At 40.3% G+C, this 21,786-nt stretch overlaps 1 protein-coding gene across 1 annotated transcript in view; it reads left to right on the top strand.

The window, feature by feature from the left end:
• The window catches only part of SWAP70 (switching B cell complex subunit SWAP70), a 76,183-nt gene that overhangs the window by 42,317 nt on the left and 12,080 nt on the right, over nt 1-21,786 (top strand). Inside the window, exons 4-7 of the mRNA XM_004016163.5 lie at nt 9,458-9,685; nt 11,590-11,736; nt 12,848-12,956; nt 15,498-15,679. Of these exons, the coding sequence (XP_004016212.2) occupies nt 9,458-9,685; nt 11,590-11,736; nt 12,848-12,956; nt 15,498-15,679 (666 nt within the window). The remainder of the gene's footprint in view (nt 1-9,457; nt 9,686-11,589; nt 11,737-12,847; nt 12,957-15,497; nt 15,680-21,786) is intronic.

Below are 21,786 nucleotides of genomic sequence, written 5' to 3'. Positions count from 1 at the left end.
TATAAAAGCAGGCTGAGAGTCAGATTTGTCTGGTAGGGTAGATTTGACTCATGGGCTGTAATTTGGTGTTCCCTGGTTAAGAGCAGAAAGCTGGAGTCAGATGTCTTGGATTTGAATTCTAGCTTCATCACTGCTTACTAGCTGTGTGTCCTTGGGCAATTTATTTAATTTTTGCTACAGTTTCCAGCACTGTAAACTAAGACTAATGCTACTATCTACCTCCTGCTGTTTTTGTGATGATGAAATGAGAAGAATGCCTGGCTCTTAGGAAGTGCTCATTAAGTGTTAGCTGTTATATTTAGGGGGGAAATAGCACTTATGCTGGGTCTTAAAAGATGGAAGGGTTTTGACTAATGGAAAAAGCAAAGGAGAATACTTCTGGATGGAAGGGACAGAGGGCAAAGTCATGTGAGGCAGGAAAGCAAAGGAAGAGCGTGTCTGAGATGCGTGAGGTATGTCACTTGGTTGAATTGCCAGTCTTCGAAGCAGCTGGACTTACTGATTTAAGCCAGAAGGGTAATTTTAAAAATGTTGGGTAGCTTATAGAATGGCTATTATGGCTGAAAACCAGGTGTGGAGGCTGTGCAGTGAGGAACCACAGGGGAACTGTATTGTGCTGTGGAATCTCTCTGGCCCTGCACGCTGCTGCCCAGGAACTCAGATCTTCTGCAGCTGTTCTTGCTACCACGGAGAGCTTTCTATGCCTACTTCCCAGTCACAGGGCATGATGCATCTGATTGTTAGGATCTAGGTCAGGTGTCATGAACTAGCTGCAGAGAAGGCTTGGAAAGGGTCCATTTGTGTTTAGCTTCCACAATGGGAATTCCCCGGACATAAGGTGGTTAGCATTGATTTCATCGATGTGCTTGCTAGCTTCTTCCACTCTGGACTGGTCTGTTTGCCTAGTTATTCTTTCGGTCATGGTCAAGATCAGACTCTGGGGTCAGTCACTTCAGTGCCCAGCCTACTGGTTTTTCCCAAAGAGTGAGAGTTCTGAGATTTGGAATTTCAGTACGCCCTGCTGCTGCTACTGCTGCTAAGTCACTTCGGTTGTGTCCAACTCTGTGCGACCTCATAGACGGCAGCCCCCAGGCTCCCCCATCCTTGGGATTCTCCATTTGTGACCCTGGAGAACAAAAGTACCTGAAACATGTCATTTTGAAGACTACTCATTTAGGGTTTTACTTTGAACTTGCCTCACTAATAAGGTTAATAATGAAATGATACTCCCAACAACAACTATTGCCACTAAGCCCCTGTAGAGATAAAAGTAGATCAGTGATAAGAGCTTTTATGCATTATTTTTAGTTCATAAAATGAATGAATGACTGATTCATGCCCAGAGCTTAATTATATGAGGGTTTGGTGGCTGTCACTCTGATCTTTTGTGTGCCTTCACTAGTTTTCATGGTCAGAAAGAGGCAGGCCTGCTATATGTAAGCCAAGTTTTACTCATTCTGTCAGGGAGCTGATAGAGTTATTTTAAAAAATTAATAGCTTCATTTCCCTATAAAACCAGACCACCTTACTTGCCTCCTAAGAAGTCTGTATGCAGGTCAAGAAGCAATGGTTAGAATGGGACATGGAACAAAAAGACTGGTTCAAAATTGGTAAAGGAGGTACGTTAAGGCTGTATGTTGTCACCCTTCTCATTTAACTTATATGTACAGTGTGTCGTGCAAAATGATGGGCTGAATGAATCACAAGCTAGAATCAAGATTGCAGGGAGAAATATCAATAACCTCAGATACACAGACACCACCTCCCTTATGGCAGAAAGCAAAGAGGAACTAAAGAGCCTGTTGATGAAAGTGAAAGAGGAGAGTGAAAAAGCTGGATTAAAACTCAACATTCAGAAAACTATGATCATGGCATCCAGTCCTATCACTTCATGGCAAATCAATAAGGAAACAATGGAAACAGTGACAGACTTTATTTTCTTAGGCTCCAAAATACTGCAGATGGTGACTGCAGCCATGAAATGAAAAGATGCTTGCTCCTTGGAAGAAAAGATATGACCAACCTAGACAGCATATTAAACAGCAGAGACATTACTTTGGCAACAAAGGTCCACCTAGTCAAAGCTATGGTGTTTCTAGTAGTCATGTATGGATGTGAGAGCTGGACCATAAAGCTGAGCGCCAAAGAACTGATGCTTTTGACTGTGGTGTTGGAGAAGACTCTCGAGAGTCCCTTGGACAACAGGGAAATACAACCAGTCCATCCTAAAGGAAATCAGTCCTGAATATTCATTGGAAAGGCTGATGCTGAAGCTGAAGCTCCAGTACTTTGGCCAACTGATGTGAGGAACTGACTCATTGGATTAAGACCCTGGTGCTGGGAAAGATTGAAGGCAGGAGGAGAAAGGGATGACAGAAGATAAAATGGTTGGATGGTATCACCAACTCAATGGACATGAGTTTGATCAAGTTGGTGATGGACAGGAAAGCCTGGCATGCTGTACTCCATGGGGTCACAAACAGCTGGATATGACTGAGTGACTGAACTGAATTTTCCCTATAAATAGCATCTTTCCCCTGGTAGCTCAGATAGTAAAGAATCTGCCTGCAGTGCAGGAGACCTGGGTTTGATCCCTGCGTTGGGTAGATCCCCCGGAGAAATGAATGGCAACCCACTCCAGTATTCTTGCCTGGAGAATTCCGTGGATAAAGGAGCCTGGTGGGCTATAGTCCATGGGCTCACAGAGAGAGTTGGACATGACTAAGCAACTAACACTTTCACTTTCCCTATAAAATATCTGTTAATTACAGAAATGTTAGATTCTTATTCTACTTATTTCTACAAATAAGTATAAGGAACTTTCTTTCTATAGTTCTGTAGTTCTGCCACTGAAAGAGAACCAAGGTTAGCATTTGGAGATACTTCTTTTTATATTTTTTCTATTCATAACTTAAAAAAAAATACAGTGTGATTGTACAATATATACAATTTTCCCTGCTCTTTTTTTCGGTTAACATTATGCTGTAAACATGTCATTGAAAATTAATAAATATAATTTTAATAACTGTAAAAAGGGAGGGATTAGGTGCTGCGCAGTAAAAATGAATGACACACGTCCTTTTTAACTGGAGCATGATGGCTGTGCAGGGACAGACAACTTTCAGGTCTGGGCAACTGGGAGGAAATATAGTGTAGTTGTTTAAAGCGTGGTCTTTCAGATCAGACTGCCCAATTTAAATCCCTGCTTGACCACCTTTTGGCTCTGTGACCGTGAACAGCTTACTTAGTCTCCCGGTTTGGATTTCCCCATCTGGAAAAGGGGGTCATTGCTTCCTTCACTGGGCACTTGTGAGGACTGACATAGTGGGTGTATGTGAAGCATTGGTGATGAACTATTTGGGGTGTGATGTATGGTGATGGTTTGGTACAGTTGGCATTGTGAGTGGATCATCCTCATGGAACTGCCTTGTTTCAACTGGAAGAGTACGTTCAGAGCTGGGAGAGGCCAGGGCTGGGGACAGAGACAGGGAAGCCGTGGGAGTCGGTTAGATCAGGAAGAAAGAGACGGTGGTGGGAGAAGCGAGGGCCGAGGACGGAACCATGGGTCCATTTCTGTAGCTGGGGGAGGAAGTAGATTTGGTAAAGGAAGTTTAACAGTCTGTCAGGTAGGAGAACTGGGCGAGTGTTGAGTCATGGGTGCCAAAGGAAAAAAAAAGTTCTAAGAAGCAGAAAAGTAGTTCCTAGCATTAGGTGCTATAGAAAAATTAGAGGGTGATGAATGAGAAGTTGTCCTTGGATTTAACAATTAGGTTGTCATTGGTAAGCAAGGAGAAAGCAAGTTCACTCTAGTGGTGGAAAGTTTCTCAGTGTTTAATAATAATAATGTAATTGTGTACATATGTTAAAGGGGAAATTAAAACATGTTATGGAATTTTTGTCCATGAAAATTATCTTGCTTAGTACAGAAACATAGAGGGGAATAGAATGTTGACAGATGTAGATGTGCCAATGGTATTTTTAAACCTAGCTGCTGCTTGGAAGAATTATGCTAATAAAATCTCCATTATTGTCTTTTAAGACATTTTATAGTTTCACTCTGCATTTTCTTTGAAACTGGAGATGTAGTGGGTCTCTTACCCATGATCTTTTGATTCTTTCCATCACAAAAATATACATGGTGGACTTGAAAGTGACCTTAGAATTAGAAATTACTTTGTAGGGAGATTTACCGTATTCCTTGAAGCAGCTCTGACTTGATGTGGGGAACTTGTCTTTGGCTTTAAGTCATCACTGAGTCATAGGCTGTTGGAGGGAGCCCGTCAGCACCAGCTTCCTGACTGCCCTGCCTAAGACACTCAAAAGATTTTTGCTTTAGGTGTCCTGAAAAACTAGGACTCACAGAAGACTTGAGGTGGGCCATGAGTTTTATTTTTCTGCACCGAGCCCAGCCAAGATTCCACAGCTTGCTTGTTTTCCTCTTTGCCGGCTGACAAAAGCATTTTGCTCCTCTTCTAAACAAGTTAATCTCATTTGAGAAGGGAACCCCAGGCAGTATACCTTGTCGTGTCACTGTTTGGACTTACTCTGTTGTTCTGATGTCCTTAGCTCCCTCAGCCTTCTTCTGATTAGAAGTAGAATTAGAGTTAGTTCTACAGATTACTCCTCTGTGGCCAGGAGTCCTTGTGTGGGGAAAGAAAGGATCATTAAAACAGATTATGTGAAATAGCTTTGTCTAACTGCTGAACCAGCTTCCTAAGGTTTAAAATATGGTCTTGTGTTTAGTAAGCTCGTAGCACATCTCCTGGCCTTTGCTCAAGCAATGCAAATTCAAGGTTGCACGTTTTATGAAAAACAGTGGAGTTATTTCTTAAGGTTCCATTCTCTGTTAGATTTTGCTTCCTTCCTAAGTACTTGTTAAAGTACTTTTATGGTTCAGTTCAGTTCAATCGCTTAGTCGTGTCCGACTCTTTGCGACCCTATGTACTAAGTATTAAAAAAACTGTATTTAGAACTAGTTTTAGGCTTACAGATTTTAATAAAATTAAGTGTGAAAACATACACATTTAAAATAAAATTGAAGTATAATGTCTTAATTTGTCACATGAGTTTGATTTGTAATATTACCAGTTGATTTTATGCTTTATAAATTTAGAGTAATCTTTATGTTTCCAGTAAGTCATTTATCATAATGATCATTTGCATTTTAAGTCCAAAATGTGGGGTTTTTTTACATTTTTAAAAATTTTATTTTATTTTATTTTTTTTTAATTTTTATTTTTACTTTATTTTACTTTACAATACTGTATTGGTTTTGCCATACATTGACATGAATCATCCACGGGTAATGTTTTTAAGTGAGATTTTATTCTCCACCTTTGATTAATACTGTATTAGACATAAGTAACAGTGGTAGTTATATGACTAACATAAGTGGTATAGATAAATTTGCTTTTGATTCAGTTTCCTATCACCCAGAAAGTAGTATCAAGAACATTGAATAAATAAGTGACTTACATCACAAAAGTCCAGAACTAGCGTGTCCCCATTTGAGATGGTTCCAAAAGTTTTGTCGAATGGTTTTCCTGGAAATGTGTGTGTGTGAAGTATAGTTTTTACATTAGTATTAATTTCCCACTGAGCCAAGAACAAAACAGGATGTGTCTGTTGCTAATCTGGAAGAATTGCCTTCATGCAGTTAAATCTCAAACCTGAAAGAGTTTTAAGAGATCCTCAGTGAAATAAAATCTGAATTAAGTCCATAAAGACCCTCTTTAATGATTACAGGGAAAGAACTTTTAACAAAGAAATTTCAGAGCCAGAGGCCTCAAAAATCACATGCAGCTTGAAAGTTTATTCTTTGTTATTTTTGGTGCAACTTGCCTTGGAAGGAGGAAGTAAGCTGCTTCCTGAAATTGAATGAGCTCTTAGAATTGGTGCAGGCCACTCAGACTAACCCAGCAACACGTGATTTATTCTTTAGTATGATCAAATAGTTGAGAATGGGAATGTTTGTCTCTCCTTGGCCCAGTATAATGAACTAAGAGGTTCTTAAGTTGTTTGGTTGTGATAAGTATGTGATTGTGTTCAAAGTCAACAGGAAATGAATCTAGATTAGTTACCTGGCACAGGCACTGGGAATGCAGAGCAGAAACTGGGCCCTGATGACAGACTCTGAAGGCCTGGGGAGGGCATGTTTAGAAATGTTCAGGAGGAACCTGGAGAGCTGCCTCTAGAAGAGCTCCGTTTGCTGCAGACAGGAAACATTGTAAAAGACGTTCCAATACACTAGGGGCATTGAAGCTCCAGTATACAAGAGGAACTGAGGGGCACAGGGTCATTCCCAGCTGTTTCCTGACTTGTGCTAATGGCCAGTCAGATGCACTGTCTTGTCACACCCACTTTTTGTCATCCTGTCCATACATGTGGCCACGCCCATAACCTCACTGCTAGAACTTCTAGGAGTGCCTATACAGCTTTTATCCCAAGTTGTGATCAGGCAGCATGGGCCCTCTTTCTGCTGCCTTAGGGAGATTGAATTTCTGTGCAGGAGAACGCCTCTGAGTTACTTTACTTTGGTCAATTGTTTATACAATTAAGTTTTTCTTTCTTGTGCCTTATTGCTTTACATTTTTTCCCCCTTCTCTTTTGTATCCTGTTCTCTCTGTCCCTCTTCTCTTTTTTCTTCTTGATTTCCTTTTTTCTCTTTTTCCACTTCCTCTCCCTGTTACTTCTTTTTAAAAGCCATGAACTTACCTGGTGGTCAGGTGGTTAAGAATTCTCCTGCCAGCGCAGGGGATATGGGTCCGATCCCTAGTCTGGGGAGATCGCACATGCTGAAGGGAACTGAGCCCATGTGTCACAGCCTGCATGGCGTAACTGCTGAAGGCCGTGTGCCCTGGAGCTTGTGCTCTGTAGCGCGAGGAGCCACCACAGTGAGAAGCCCTCCCACTGCAGCTGGAGAGTAGCTCCTGCTTGCTGCAAGTGGAGAAAGCCCGTGTGCGGCAACAAAGACTCGGCACAGGCAAAAATAATTTTTTTTAGAAACCAAGAAAATAATATCTGTTAAATTTAACAGCAGATAGATACACAAGCTTAACAGGTACATCTCCAACAAGAGAAAGGAAAGACCTGAGTGTGTTTTTCTCCAGCGAGTAAACATTTGTTGAACACCCCACTGTATGCTAGATTTAGGGTATTAGATAATCTGCATACTGGAGGAGCTTATAATATCTCATCAAATTACACCAATAGAGGTCTTGATATTTTTTGACCTTGTGATGTTTTGTGAGTATGTATTTCTTTGCAAACATGTTTTTCCTATTGTTCACATTCTTTTCCTATTAAAGTATGTTATTCCACAAACAACATTATAACCAAGTTGGAATTGCAAAGAAGAGAAAGAAATTAGTTCATAATCCTATCTGTAACAAAATTGACTGTAATATTTTCCTCTAGTATTTGTCAGAATATTTACATAATCTTTATGCAATGGAAATCATAGGTAAATTTAATTTTGCATTCTTCCTCATTCTATGTTATTTCATGAACGCTTTCTTAAATGTAATTTGAAATGGTGCAGTGCAGAAGGAAGTAGCATTGATTGAGTACCTGTTATGCCAGACGTTGTGCACAGTGTTTTATTTTTGTCCCATTTTATCCCCATGGGAGTCCTATATGATGAGTTTTATTATACCCATTTCTTTGATGAGAAAATTGAGGTTTAGCTTGGTTTATTTCCATTTCATTAACTGAGCTCTACTGCATCCGTGTACGATGCTGAATTCTGGAGATTCAAAGATGGGTGGGACATTGTCCCTCCTATAAGGAGTTCAAAAAATCAGCAAGGGGCAGCATTTGAAAGTAGAGATACTTTCTGTACAGTATACCGAGTTCAAAAGAGGCACACCTGACCTGGGTCAGAGCTCTTTTACCAGAGCAGTGCTTTTCAGACTTTAATGTGCATAGGGAATTACCTGGGGTTCTTGTTAAAATGCAGATCCTGATTTGTGGGTCTTTGGTGGGATATGACTGAGTAGAGAAATGGAGAAAGGTAATCTCAACAGGACAGCATGGGGCAAGGCATAGAAGCATGAAAAAGTGTGTTACATGGCTACACTACTTACAATCTCTCGCAGGTGTTGGCTGACTACAGCTTACTGGCTGAATTCAGTGCGCAGCCTGTTTTTATATAGTCCCTGTGCTAAGAGAGTTTTTACATTTTTAAAGAGTTGTTAAAAAAGGAAAACCCAAAACAAAGAAAAACATATAGCAGAGATGTATAAAGTCTTAAATATTAACTAGCTAGCCCTTTATAGAGCTTTCGTGGGATCAGTGTTGATGGTGGTGTTGGTGGGGTGTAAAATCTGCAGTGAGGCATGGTGGAGAAAATGTTAGAGACAGTATCCAGGGGGTGAGTGATCACAGGGGGACACAGAGGAGCTTGCCTTTATCTTTGAGGTGATAGGGAGCCAGGCAGAGTTTAAAGAGGGGAAATGAAAACAGTAGGATTTTGTCACTGATCTCGATGTGAAGGAGTGGGGCATGGTTTATCTTCCTGGCATGGGTGAATGGTGTTGTTCACAACTGAAATCTGTAATTGGAGGAGAAGCCATTTGAAAGGTAGAGGTGATTCATTCATATTTGGATATGTTGAGTTTGAGAGAGCACTGTAGGGTACCCAGGCTTTCCAGAAGATAAGAGACGTCAATTCTAATTCAGTATTACTGCCTCACAGTGGTTTTTTTTTTTGAACTGTTACTATTTCATTTACATTTTTAAAGCACTTTCATGTCATGTGCACATGCATTCACTGTGTGCTCATTCATCAGAAAAAAACGGCTATGGGACAGCAGCTGTCTTGTGATCCCTTTCATGCCAATGCTGTGTGTGTGTAGAGCTGTTTGGAGGGATGAGCGCAGTATTTTCTACTATTTTTCTATACAAAGCTATGTGTTTCAGAATTTAATAAACTTTTCTGGCCCAGTCTAGGAGTTCAGCATCGTTTACAACACTGTCAGGATTCTAATGAGAAGCGGCAGCATTAATTTCAAATAATTGGCTTATGTGGAAAATTTATAAATTGGTAACTAACTTGTACATACTTTGAGATGATTATTTAGTGCTTGCATATTGGTTCAGCAACATTAGTATTTTCATATATTGAAATCCAACAGAGTAAACAGATCACATCAATTAGTTTATGTATGATAGTGTCTGGATGCAGTTTGCTTTTGTTCTTTATACAAATACTCTGTTAAGGGTTCCAGTTTTTTATTACTTTATTCTAAGTTAGCGTAGACTCAGTGGCATTTTATCCATACCCTTCTCCTTGATGGTGTCAAGATTCTTTAAAGATACACTTGGAAGTATAAAAGAGTATTTCCTAAATTGACCTTTTAATTTATTATTTAGTGTAATAACATAGATACATACTTAAGTTTAAAAGTTGTTTTTTTTTTTTTGCTATGCAATAACGCTTTTAAAATTCTTTTTATAGATTGAATACCTGCTTAAGAAACTTACAGAAGCTATGGGAGTAAGTTGGCAACAAGAACAATTTGAAAATTATAAAATCAACTTTGATGACAGTAAAGATGGCCTTTCTGTGTGGGAACTGATTGAGCTTGTTGGAAACGGACAGTTCAGCAAAGGCATGGATCGACAGACTGTGTCCATGGCAATTAACGAGGTCTTCAATGAGCTAATATTAGATGTGCTGAAACAGGTAAGCATCCTGTAACACTGTTTCTCCTCACCTTTAGAATTTGACGTTCCGAATAAAACATTTTTATCCCAAAGATGAGCCTAAGTCACTTATATTTTTATGCTAATTTAGAACAGGAATAAAATTTCTTATTTTCTCAGTCTTGTGTTAGGCGTACATTGTAAATAATTACAGTTAAACACTGGGAAGTTACTGTTTTGAAAGCGCTGTTTAAATGATCACGTTTCTGAACATGGTACTTTCATGTCATGTGTACATCTATACTCACTCATCTGAAAGGTGCCCTGGCACACTCTTCAGTGAAGAAAACGGGTTGTGGACCAGCAGGTGTCTTGTAATCCCTTTCATGCAGTGTGATATGTGTGTGTGGAGCTGTCTGGAGGGATGGGGCCAAAATGTTAGAAGTGATCACTGCTGGGTTGTGAGATTTCTATGAATTTTACTTTATTCTTTTTCTTTTCTTATTATTGGGCTTACTACTATAATGTTTATGTATGTTAACCTCTCTATAGGCTATGTATAATTTTTATGAAATCAGAAAAATATGCTTCCTTTTGGGGAAAAGTGCCCTTATGTAATAAAGTTGTGTTTATCGTATTAGGTTATAAAGTTTGTATTCTCAGTACCTGCATAGCATCTGATAATATTTATGGTATACATATGCTGACATACATAGTCTGTTTAATAAACTTAATGCTTAGTAAATAGAATTTATATATTTTGAATGGGTCTTTCAGATGTCTTACTTTATTATATTGAATAATAACTCTTACTGGTTGGTCCTTGTTTTGCTCTCTTAGGTAATGATGTTGTTTTTCTCTTTTCTTCAGATGTAGCCTATCAATAAACTTTAATTGAGGCTTAATTTGTGTAGGTTTTTGGTGCTGTAAGAGGTTAGGAAACATGGTCTCTGAAGAGGATTTCCAGGCCCATTAGGATGGCAGAATATAGAACTGCAGATGAACGGCAGTATGAGATAGCCTTGGTTTAAATGTCAAGAGCTAGCAAACTGAACGAGTAATGTGATTAGAACTTAATATAATGATCACATGATACAGCCAAAATATTATTATATATTTGATGATGTGTATAGTCTGCCACACGCTATCAGCACCTGTAGATTTACTGTGTAAATCTTGAACAATCCTAAAGTGTTTTGGCCTGTAGTAATGTGTAGTCTTGCTGAAATAAAATTTTGGATCACACATCTTTGAGGCTGACATATGGGAAGAAAATACAAGTCTAGTAAGTGTGAGCTAAAAGCTATACTTAGAAGCCAGGATCCTGACTACTGGTCCAGTTCATCTTCTGCTCCTTTGGAATCCTGAGAGGTCAGGTAGAGAGGTACACTGGTACCAGAGAGTGATTGTCTGAGAAGGCATGCTTGGCCAGGTTTGCTGACACCTTTTAGCATTTTCAATAATGGGTGTAGATTTACTGAGCGGAGAAGGCACTGACGACCCACTCCAGTACTCTTGCCTGGAAACTCCCACGGACAGAGGAGCCTGGTGGGCTGCAGTCCATGGGGTCAGTAAGAGTTGGGCATGACTGAGCGACCTCACTTTCACTTTTCACTTTCATGCATTGGAGAAGGAAATGGCAACCCACTCCAGTGTTCTTGCCTAGAGAATCCCAGGGACGGGGGAGCCTGGTGGGCTGCCGTCTATGGGGTCGCACAGAGTCGGACACGACTGATGTGACTTAGCAGCAGCAGCAGATTTACTGAGAATCACAGTTAGGGTGTGTGTGTTAAAAGGAAGAGGTGTGTGTGGGGGGCCGGGGAAGAGGGGTGTGTGTGTGTGTGTGTGTGTGTGTGTGTGTGTGTGTGTGTGTGTTAAAAGGAAGAGATACCAGCTCTTATAAGGAAAAGCACCAGCATTTATATCAGATTTAATCTTACCTAGGGTTACATGATAAAGAAAGGCCATAGACGGAAAAACTGGACTGAACGCTGGTTTGTATTAAAACCCAACATAATTTCTTATTATGTGAGCGAGGATCTGAAAGATAAGAAAGGAGACATTCTCTTGGATGAGAACTGCTGTGTGGAGGTAAGAGTCAGTGGTTACTTCTTTCCAGTGCTGCCGCCTGCTGTTCAAGTAGTTTATCTTCCTTCTAGACTCTAGAGCTTTAAAAATAATCTTAAAATTCACATTTCTAAAATAATATACACATACAGTAACCATAGTTTCTGAACCAAAAAATTACAGATACCTGACAAAAAATTTTTTTCTAATGTGAATTTATTTTCTGTCTTGTATTTGAGAATAATGTATAGGGATTAAATCTCATTTATTTGTATATTTAAGGAATCATTTCTTGAGTAAAATGGAGTCATAAATAAGAAAACAAAGCCAAAAAAAATCAGTAAGACAGTGTTTGAAATCATGAGTGTGTCTGAGAACCTGGGCCATTTTGGAGTGTAATAAATAAACCAAAAGAACATGTCTTTGAATAATTGGTATGACTTTTCAGAACACTTTATCACTGCTAATTCTGTAAATAGGTGAAATCCTCAAGAACATAATGTTTTGAATTTTTATTTTGTGTCTGAATTATTATCATATCTGTATTTGTTGAAGAACATTTAAAATACCTAAGATCTCATTCATAAATGATAATGTGTCTTGATGGATGAAGTGGTATGTGTTAATATTACGGGTATGCAGTGCCCAGTAAGGGGTCTTCTTAGATTCAGTTAAACATGGAGACTCACAGGATTATGATAGACTGTGCCAGTCTACTTATAAGGATTTAGGACAAGAACCACAGCTTGCTAGCAACAACACCCTGGTGCAAGGAAGGGAGAGACGCATCTGCAGGGTGTGGGAATCACCCTGGGTGTCTATACCTATTGGAACAGTTCCATGGGCATATTTTCCAGGATTCCTGTGAGAGATGTGTTCAGGTATAAGGTGCAATGTACAAGGTTTGCTGTGCTCAGGAAAGGCCATATCATGGCCCATCAAGTGATGTTGGTTCTCCCAGTCTAGATGTCGTATGCTAATCTGGGGTGATTTTTACAACAAGTATTGTTGCCTAGAGGGCAGCATAAATAAATCAGTAACATTCATTTATAGGTACTTCTTGTATAAGTAATTAAGTTTGAATTTAAGTACTTGAAAGTAAAATTTGAAAGACTAATTTTGCTTTCTGTCTTAGCCCTTGCCTGACAAAGATGGAAAGAAATGCCTTTTTCTCATAAAATGTTTCGAGAAGACCTTTGAGATCAGTGCTTCAGATAAGAAGAAGAAACAAGAATGGATTCAGGGTAAGATAATTTTTATTACTTGTCATGATATAACTTGAGAGCACTTTCTGTTTTTCATTGAGAGTCCCTTAGATGGCAGGGAGATCAAACCAGTCAATCCTAAAGGAAATCAACCCTGAATATTCATTGGAAGGACTGGTGCTGAAGCTGAAGCTCCAATATTTTTGTGACTGATGCAAACAGCCAACTCATCGGAAAAGACCTTGATGCTGGGAAAGATTGAGGACAGGAGGAGAAGGGGGCAACAGAGGATGAGATGGTTGGATGGCATCACTGGCTCAATAGACATGAGTTTGAGCAAACTCTGGAATATAGTGAAGGACAGGGATACCTGGCATACTGCAGTGCCTGGGATCTCAGAGTTGGACACAACTGAGCAACTGAACAGCAACAGAGATGCTCGGCATTGTTCCCCATTGCCTGTAGTTATTTCTGTGTGAAGCGCAATAGCTAGAAGAAAACCAAGCTGAGAGGAGGTCCCAGAATGTTCATCAGTTTCATTTGCCTGATGAACTTGTGAGAAAAGTACAAACTGGACCTTTTTGGTTTTATTTATTTACTCTTAAACTATTTCAAGAATATGGAATTTCCCCCTTTAAGGACCGTGAAAAATTTTAAAGTGGCCATTTTGAGTATTTAGAAATATGTAAAACAAAAGAGGAATTGTGCAATAGGTTTTGAATACGGCAAGTAATTTTCAAGGTTTGTTACTTTCTCAGGAAATCACTAGTTTCAGATATCTTGAGAGCGAAAACTCCTGATTTAATAACTTTTAAACTAAAATATCACTCCAGCATTGGTAAAGATTAAAGTGAGATTTTCTCTTTAATCATGAAAGGGGATTCTCAATGTTAATTCTTGAATCGAGGTAAAATTGTTTGTTAATTCTTGAATCTAAGTAAAATTGTTTATTGAAATTGTGATCATTTTGATGTAGCTTCAGAGTTTGAGGCAAGTATACATGGGTCTGGATCCTCTCTCCTGGGTCACTAGGAATTCTGGAGCAGCTTTCTTCTCTGGAATGGGGCTAATGATAGTACCTACCGCTCAGAGTTGTTGTGAGGGTTAATAATTAGATAGTGAAGATATAGTTGCACATTTTTAAAATGACACGTTGTTGCAGGATTGTTTGTGATAGGTTTATAAACAAATGTCCATTCATCGGGGCGTGGTTGAATAGATGATGGCACAGCTGCACACTGGAGGACTGATCAGTACTGCGCAGTGTGTGCTGATACGAAAAGCTCTCCAGGGGGAAGTAAGAGGACAGACTCAGGCTCTGGTGTTAGGCCACCACTGTGTCCGTGGAAGGTGGAAGATGTATATATATGTTTATTTGTATTTGCTTTTAAAGTACCTCAGGAAAGATGCACAGAAACAGTGGTGTTAGTTGGTAGTGGAGTGAAGAGCTCAGTGCTTGGGAATAGGAGTAGGAGGGAGATTTCATCTCTGTCCTTTCAGGCTTTTGAATTTGAACAGTGAAAGTACTGGCTCTTTATTTATTTTTTATTTTATTTTTAATTGGAGGATAATTGCTTTACAATGTGCATTGGTTTCTTCTATACAACAGTGTGAATCAGCTATAAGTATACATTTATCCCCTCCTTCTTGAGCCTCCTTCCCACCCCCACCCGCCCCGTACTAGCTATTTAGATAATGGAAACAATCAGGAAAGAAATCAGATTTCATACAAAAATTAGATAATGTGTGTAAAGAGTGTGTGTGTGTATATATATACACATATTTATATATAGCAAATATTCAGTACATGGTATTGGCTGTTATCACCTCGGGAAGGGAGTATATAGGGAGATGGTTTCATAAGGCATAGATGAAGGGCAGACTACCTACAGTTCAGTCGCTCAGTCGTGTCTGACTCTTTGCGACTCCATGGACTGCAGCACCCCAGGCCTTCCTGTCCATCACCAGCTCCTGGAGCTTGCTCAAACTCATGTCCATTGAGTCGGTGATGCCATGCAACCATCTCATCTTTGGTCATCCCCTTCTCCTCCTGCCTTCAGTCTTTCCCAGCATCAGGGTCTTTCCCAATGAGTCAGTTCAAGGTGGTCAAAGTGTACTGGAGCTTCCACTTCAGCGTCAGTCCTTCCAATGAATGTTCAGGACTGATTTCCTTTAGGATGGACTACCTATGGCAGGTAGCAAATCAGATACCAGGGATTTTGAATCTCAGCCCTTGTAATGTCTTATTCTTATTTGGCCTTTTTGGGAAGTTAAGGAAGGGAGTTGCAAGTGTTGGGAGTTCCTCAAATGCATGTTGTGTTCCCAAATCAAGTCTGTTTAAGCACAGATAGGCAGTTATGGGACTTTGGAGCTGGAAGGGACTCAAGAGATCATCTCTCTGTGGTTAGAGATGAGAAACCCACGAGTAAGTGGTTCTGTGACTGGCTCACGGTTACAGCGCTGCTCGGTGGCAGGATCAGAATTACCCTGAGTTTCTGATTTTCTTCCCACTATGCCATTCAGGTTAGGCTCACAGAAAATAAAAGGTATTTCCTGTCTTTTATCTCATGCCTTTCACAGCCATCCATTCTACCATCCATCTCCTGAAGCTGGGCAGCCCCCCACCACACAAAGAAGCCCGCCAGCGTCGGAAAGAACTGCGGAAGAAGCTGCTGGCAGAGCAGGAGGAGCTGGAGAGACAGATGAAGGAGCTCCAGGTAGCGAATGAAAACAAACAGCAGGAGCTGGAGGCCGTGAGGAAGGTGAGAGTAGACGCTGGGCTGGGGGCGGGCTCCTGTTTCTCTGTAGGAGCCTCCGTGACCTTGCTTACAAGCTTCAGTTCTACTAGGACTAGGTGAACGTGACTGTAGGGAGATTATTTGGTGAACTGCGCTTCCAGGAAGTGTATCTAGACCATTGAGTGAGACACTGTTTTCCCAGCCCTTGAGAGTATGAGGGTCTCAGGACAACAGGGATACTTCATTGACCAGAAAAGAACATTTGTAAGAACAGTGAGCACAGGTGAGTTTGTTCAGAGAAAGATGAGAAGTTTCTCCTGAGGATGTCAGGGTCACTTTCGGTGAATGGATAAGACCTGTTGCTTTTCTAGGTTTTCCCCCTTAGCTCCCATCTTCACTCATGAGGATCTTGGAAGACGCTTAGTATTAGAACTGTGAATTTTACTTATTGTTTAGAGTCAAAGATACAGTCTGGACGCCACCACCACCCCCCACTTCTGCCCCCAACTCCCTCTTCAGATGCCAGTCCCAAGTCCAGGTTGTTACCTGTGCTTCTGAGCAATTGGCCATAAGTCAGAGGTTCCCTCAGCCCCTTCTCTTGCGCTGTGCTGTGCCTAGTCACTCAGTCACGTCTGATTCGTTGTGACCCCATGCTCTGTAGCCTGCCAGTCTCCACTGTCTGTGGGGATTCTCCAGGTAAGAATACTGCCGTGGGTTTCCATGCCTGCTTCCAGGGGATCTTCCCAACCCAGGAATCAAACCCAGGTCTCCTGCTTTGCAGGTGGATTCTTTACCAGCTGAGCTACCAGGGAAGTGCCCCCCCGCCCCAACTTAGGTTTGATTAATTTGCTAGAACAGCTTACGTAACTCGAAGAAATGTTTTCCATACTAGTCACTTGTTTCTTATAAAAGACTGTAACTCAGGAATAGACAGATACACAGGGCAGCATGTGGGGAAAGAGCACGGCGCTTCCATGCCCTCGCTAGGCGTATCACTCTCCCCAAATCTTCGTATGTTTACTAACCTGGAATCTTTTTCAACCCTGTGCTTTTGGGTTGTTATGGAAGATTCATGACGCAGGCATGATTGATTACATCATTGGACATTGGTGATTGACTCAACCCCCAGCCCCTGTCCCTTCCTCAGAGGTCAGACTGAAAGTTCCAGCCCTCTAATCACATGGTAGGTTAATTGGCAACCAGCCCCTGTCCATGTGTTTTCTTAAAGCCACTTTGTTATCGCTCTCAGCACTTAGGAAATTCCAAGACTTTGGGGAGATCTGTGCCAGAAACTGGGATGAAGACGAAATATTATGTATTTCTTACTATAAATTGCAATACCATGGTATAGGTTTATGAGTTTTTACAGGTGCCTAGATTCTTGAAACCATCACAGACAGAATTTAGAACAATGCCAGTGCCCAGAGAATTCCCTCATGCTGCCCCTTGAGGGTAAGACTCTCTCCTTACCCCTGGCCCCTGGAAACCACTGATCTGTTTTCTGTTCCTATATTCTTGTCTTTCCAAATTATCATATAAACAGAATCACAGAGTATGTACGTTTTCAGTATGTGGGTTTTTTCATTTAGCATCATGTATTTGAGATTCATCCATCTGGGACCCTTTTAAACTCATTGACTTTTAACTCAACCTCCAGGAGCATGTAGGTCCCTGTTCTGTGCTACGTGAATGCGTACCCAGAGCTGGTCAGACCTCAGCTGACCTCGACCACCTTGCCACATCCTAGTTCTACCGAATCATTAAAGCAGCTGATTTGGGGTTTGATGGGTAAATATTGGAAAGCAGTTATTATGGAGCCTTTAATAATTGTTAATTTCTTTTCTTGTCAAAAAAGAAAATTCTCCAGTTTTTCATTGAAGCATTTTTAGAAAAATACTACTTAAATGAATATTTGAATCACCTGGAATGAGATTACATTTTGTGAGACTTGATACAAGGCCTCATTTAATTCAGAAGGAGGAATAAGAAATCGTGGTAGTTGTTTTTTGTGTGTGTTTTCTTTCTGGCTGCACTGTGCAGCTTGTGGGATTTTAGTTCCTTGACCAAGAATTGAACCTGGGCCCTTGGCAGTGAGAGTGTGGGGTCCTAACCACTGGACTGCCAGGAAATTCCCTGGTATTTTTCTTTAATAAATTAACAGATTCCTTTAAAGTGTTACTCAAGTAATTTTATTAAAAGACTTAATTTTTTTAGAGATGTTTCAGGTTCACAGTGAAACTAAGAGGAAGGTGCACAGGTTTCGTACATGCCTCCAGGGTCAATATATGCGTATCCTCCCCCAGAATCAACGTCCCCAACCAGAGTGGCACATTCATTTCAACTGATGAGTCTATGCTGACACTCCTAGTCACCCAAAGTCCATAGTTTTATATTAGGGTCCACTCTTGGTGGTGTATGTCCTGTGGGTTCAGACAAATGTATAACGACATGTATCTACATTATAATACCATTCAGAGTATTTTTTCACTTACATTGCCTTAAAAATCCTTTGTGTTCCACCTACTTATCCCCCACCCCCAACCGCAGCACAAAATTTTTATTTCTACTCTTGTTTCTTTTAAAAAATATAATCATTTGTATAAGTAATAACATCCTGTGGTTCAAAAATTTTTAAATATAAAAAGAGATTCAGTGAAAAAATTTCCTCCTACTGTCTCTTCCCTCTGCTTGGTTCCTATGCCTTGCCTAAGACAACTGTTATTTTCATTTCTTATGTATCTTTCTAGGTTCATGTAATGTATATTCTAGAGAATATTAATATACTTATTTACCCATTTTAAAACACAAAAAGTACATACTTATGATTCTGCATCTAGTTTATATATATATATATAATATTTTCCATGTCAGTGTAGTATGAAGAGCTTTCTCATTCTTTCTGATAGCTATAAAATATTCTATTATTTGACTATATTATTACTTATTTAACCAGTTCCTCCTGTTGATGAACTTTTGGGTGGTTTTAGTCTTTTGTTTTAATAAGCAGTGCTGAAGGGAATTATTTTGTGCTATATCATTTTATAAATGTTCATACATGTCTAAAGGGCTTCCCTGGAGGCTCAGACAGTAAAAAAAAACCCACTTGCTATGCAGGAGACCTGGCTTCAATCTTTGGGTCAGAAAGATCTCCTGGAGAAAGGACTAGCTACCCAGTCCAGTATTGCCTGGAGAATTCCATGGACGGAAGAGCCTGGCGAGCTATAGTCCATGGGGTTGCAAAGAGTCAGACACGACTGAGTGACTAACACTTACTTACGCATGTCTGATACGTCTGTAGAATGAATTCTTAGAGGTGGATTGCTGGATCAGAGTGTATATATATCTGTAATCATGACATACAGGCAGAAGGAACAGCCACCGTGTCAAATACTGCCATTCACCGTGTCAGACAAAAAGGTGTTCTAGAATCTGCCAGTTAACTACTCCAGCCCAGAAATTTCACACTTCACTTCTGTTTATATGCAGTATTTTGGTCAGAACATGTTGCACGTTTCTGAAGTTGGTTGCCAGTCTTACTGGTGTTTCCTTGTGTAAGATGAGTCATCTTTCTCTTGTCACTTTCGGCATTTCTGTCTTTTGGTTTTCCACAGTTTTACTGTGATAAATACGTGTGCATGGTATGATGTATGTGTTAAACTCTTAGTATTTATCTTAATTTCTTGGATGGGCGTATTAATGTTTTCCATTAAATTGGGAAAGTTTTCAGTTATTATTTCTTCCAATATTTTTCTACTCATTTCTCTTTTTTCCTCTCCTTCAGATATTCCCATTTTGTGAATATTGGTGTATTTAATGGTATCTCACATTTCTTTGAGGCTGTTTTCTATTCTGTTCTTCAGATTGGATAATTTGTATCAGTCTATCTTTGATAGATTCTTCCTGTATGGGTGAGACCTTCCAGTGAATTTTTTAGTTCAGTTGTTGTAGTTTTCAACTGCAGGATTTCTGTTTGATTCTTTTTATAATTTCTGTCTCTTTATTGATGTTGTCTGTTTGAGGGGATATCATCATATCATCTATAATTTCCTTAAATAAGGTTTCCTTAGTTCTTTGAACATATAATAACTTCTTTGAAGTCTTTGCTAAATCCAGAGTCTGGGCTCCTTCAAAGGTAGTTGCTATTACTTGCTTTTTTCCAGTGTATCAATCACACTCTTTCTTGACATATCTCGTAATTTTTTGTTGAAAACTGGCTGGACAATTACAGTGAAGTCCATTTTCCTCATGATATGCAGCCTCTGACTGTCTGTCCTCTGTCAAGGCACAACCTTGGGGATGGGTACAGTGTCCTGGAGTAACCAGGGTATCAACAGAGCTTTTTTTTTTATTATTAAAAAAGAATAATTTGTAAAGGTTACACTGCATTTATAGTTATTACAGAATACTGGCTCTCTTCCCCATGCTGCATGACGCATCCTGGAGCCTGCCTTTATCCAGTGGTTTGTGTCTCCCACCCCTCACCCCTGTATCTAGCCCCTCCCCTTCTCTCCTCACTGGTAACCACTGGTTTATTCTCTGTATCTGTGAGTCTGCTTCTTTTTTGTTATATCCGCTAGTTTGTTGTATGTTTTTGATTCCACTTATAAGTGATATCATACAGTATTTGTCTTTTTCTGTCTGACTGACTTCACTTAGCATAACACCCTCCAAGTCCCCACATGCTGCTGCAAATGGCAATGTTTTGTTATTTTTTACGGCTTAGTAGTATTCCGTTGTATATTTGTATGACCACATCTTTTTTTATTCATTCATCTGTTGATAAGACACTTAGATTGCTTCCCTATCTTAACAATAATAAGTAATGGGATGCATATATCTCCAAATCAGTGTTTTTGTCTTGCAGCTCCTACCTTGTCACCCAGGAGTGGAATTGCTGGGTCATGTCGTAGTTTAGTTTTGAGAACACTCCGTAATGTTTTCCACAGTGGCTGTGCCAATTTACATTCCCACCAACAGTGTACAGGGTTTGGCTTTTTGCCCCTAAATCTTTTATTTATTTACTTATTATTTTTGGCTGCACTGGGTCTTTGTTGCTGTGTAAGACGCTTACTCCTTGGAAGAAAAGTTATGACCAACCTAGATAGCATATTCAAAAGCAGAGACATTACTTTGCCGACTAAGGTCCGTCTAGTCAAGGCTATGGTTTTTCCTGTGGTCATGTATGGATGTGAGAGTTGGACTGTGAAGAAGGCTGAGCGCTGAAGAATTGATGCTTTTGAACTGTGGTGTTGGAGAAGACTCTTGAGAGTCCCTTGGACTGCAAGGAGATCCAACCAGTCCATTCTGAAGGAGATCAACACTGGGATTTCTTTGGAAGGAATGATGCTAAACCTGAAACTCCAGTACTTTGGCCACCTCATGCGAAGAGTTGACTCATTGGGAAAGACTCTGATGCTGGGAGGGATTGGGGGCAGGAGGAGAAGGGGACGACCGAGGATGAGATGGCTGGATGGCATCACCGACTCGATGGACGTGAGTCTGAGCGAACTCCGGGAGTTGGTGATGGACAGGGAGGCCTGGCGTGCTGCGATTCATGGGGTCGCAAAGAGTCAGACACGACTGAGCAACTGAACTGAACTGAACTGACCTGAAGGGCTTTTCTCCAGTTGTGATGTGTGGCCCCTCATTGTGGTGGCCTCTCTTGTTTTGGAACACGGGCTCTAGTGCAAAGGTTCAGTGGTTGTGACACACGGGCTTAGTTGCCCTGCGGCCTGTGGGATCTTCCTGGACCAGGGATTGAACCTATGTCCTCTGCACTGGCAGGTGAATTCCTAACCATTGGACCACCAGGGAAGTCCTGTTTGTTTTTTTGTAATGTTAAGTTGTATGAGCTGTTTATGTATGTTGGATATTGGTCCCCTGATTGGTCATATTAGTTGCAAATATTTTCTCCCATTCGGTAGGTTGTCTTTTCATTTTCTTGATGGTTTCCTTTGCTGTGCGTAAGTTTTAAAGTTTAATTAGGTCCCATTTATTTTTGCTTGTATTTCTTTTCCTTTAGAAGACGGATTAAAAATATATTGCTGTAATTTATGTCAAAAGTATTCTGCCTGTGTTTTCCTGTAGGAGTTTTGTAGTATCTGGTCTCACATTTAGGGCTTTAATCCGTG

Source organism: Ovis aries, chromosome 15, assembly GCF_016772045.2.
Source record: "Ovis aries strain OAR_USU_Benz2616 breed Rambouillet chromosome 15, ARS-UI_Ramb_v3.0, whole genome shotgun sequence".
Lineage (NCBI taxonomy): Eukaryota > Metazoa > Chordata > Mammalia > Artiodactyla > Bovidae > Ovis > Ovis aries.
Note: the sequence above shows the minus strand (reverse complement) of the source record. Positions and strands in the feature narration are given on the sequence as shown.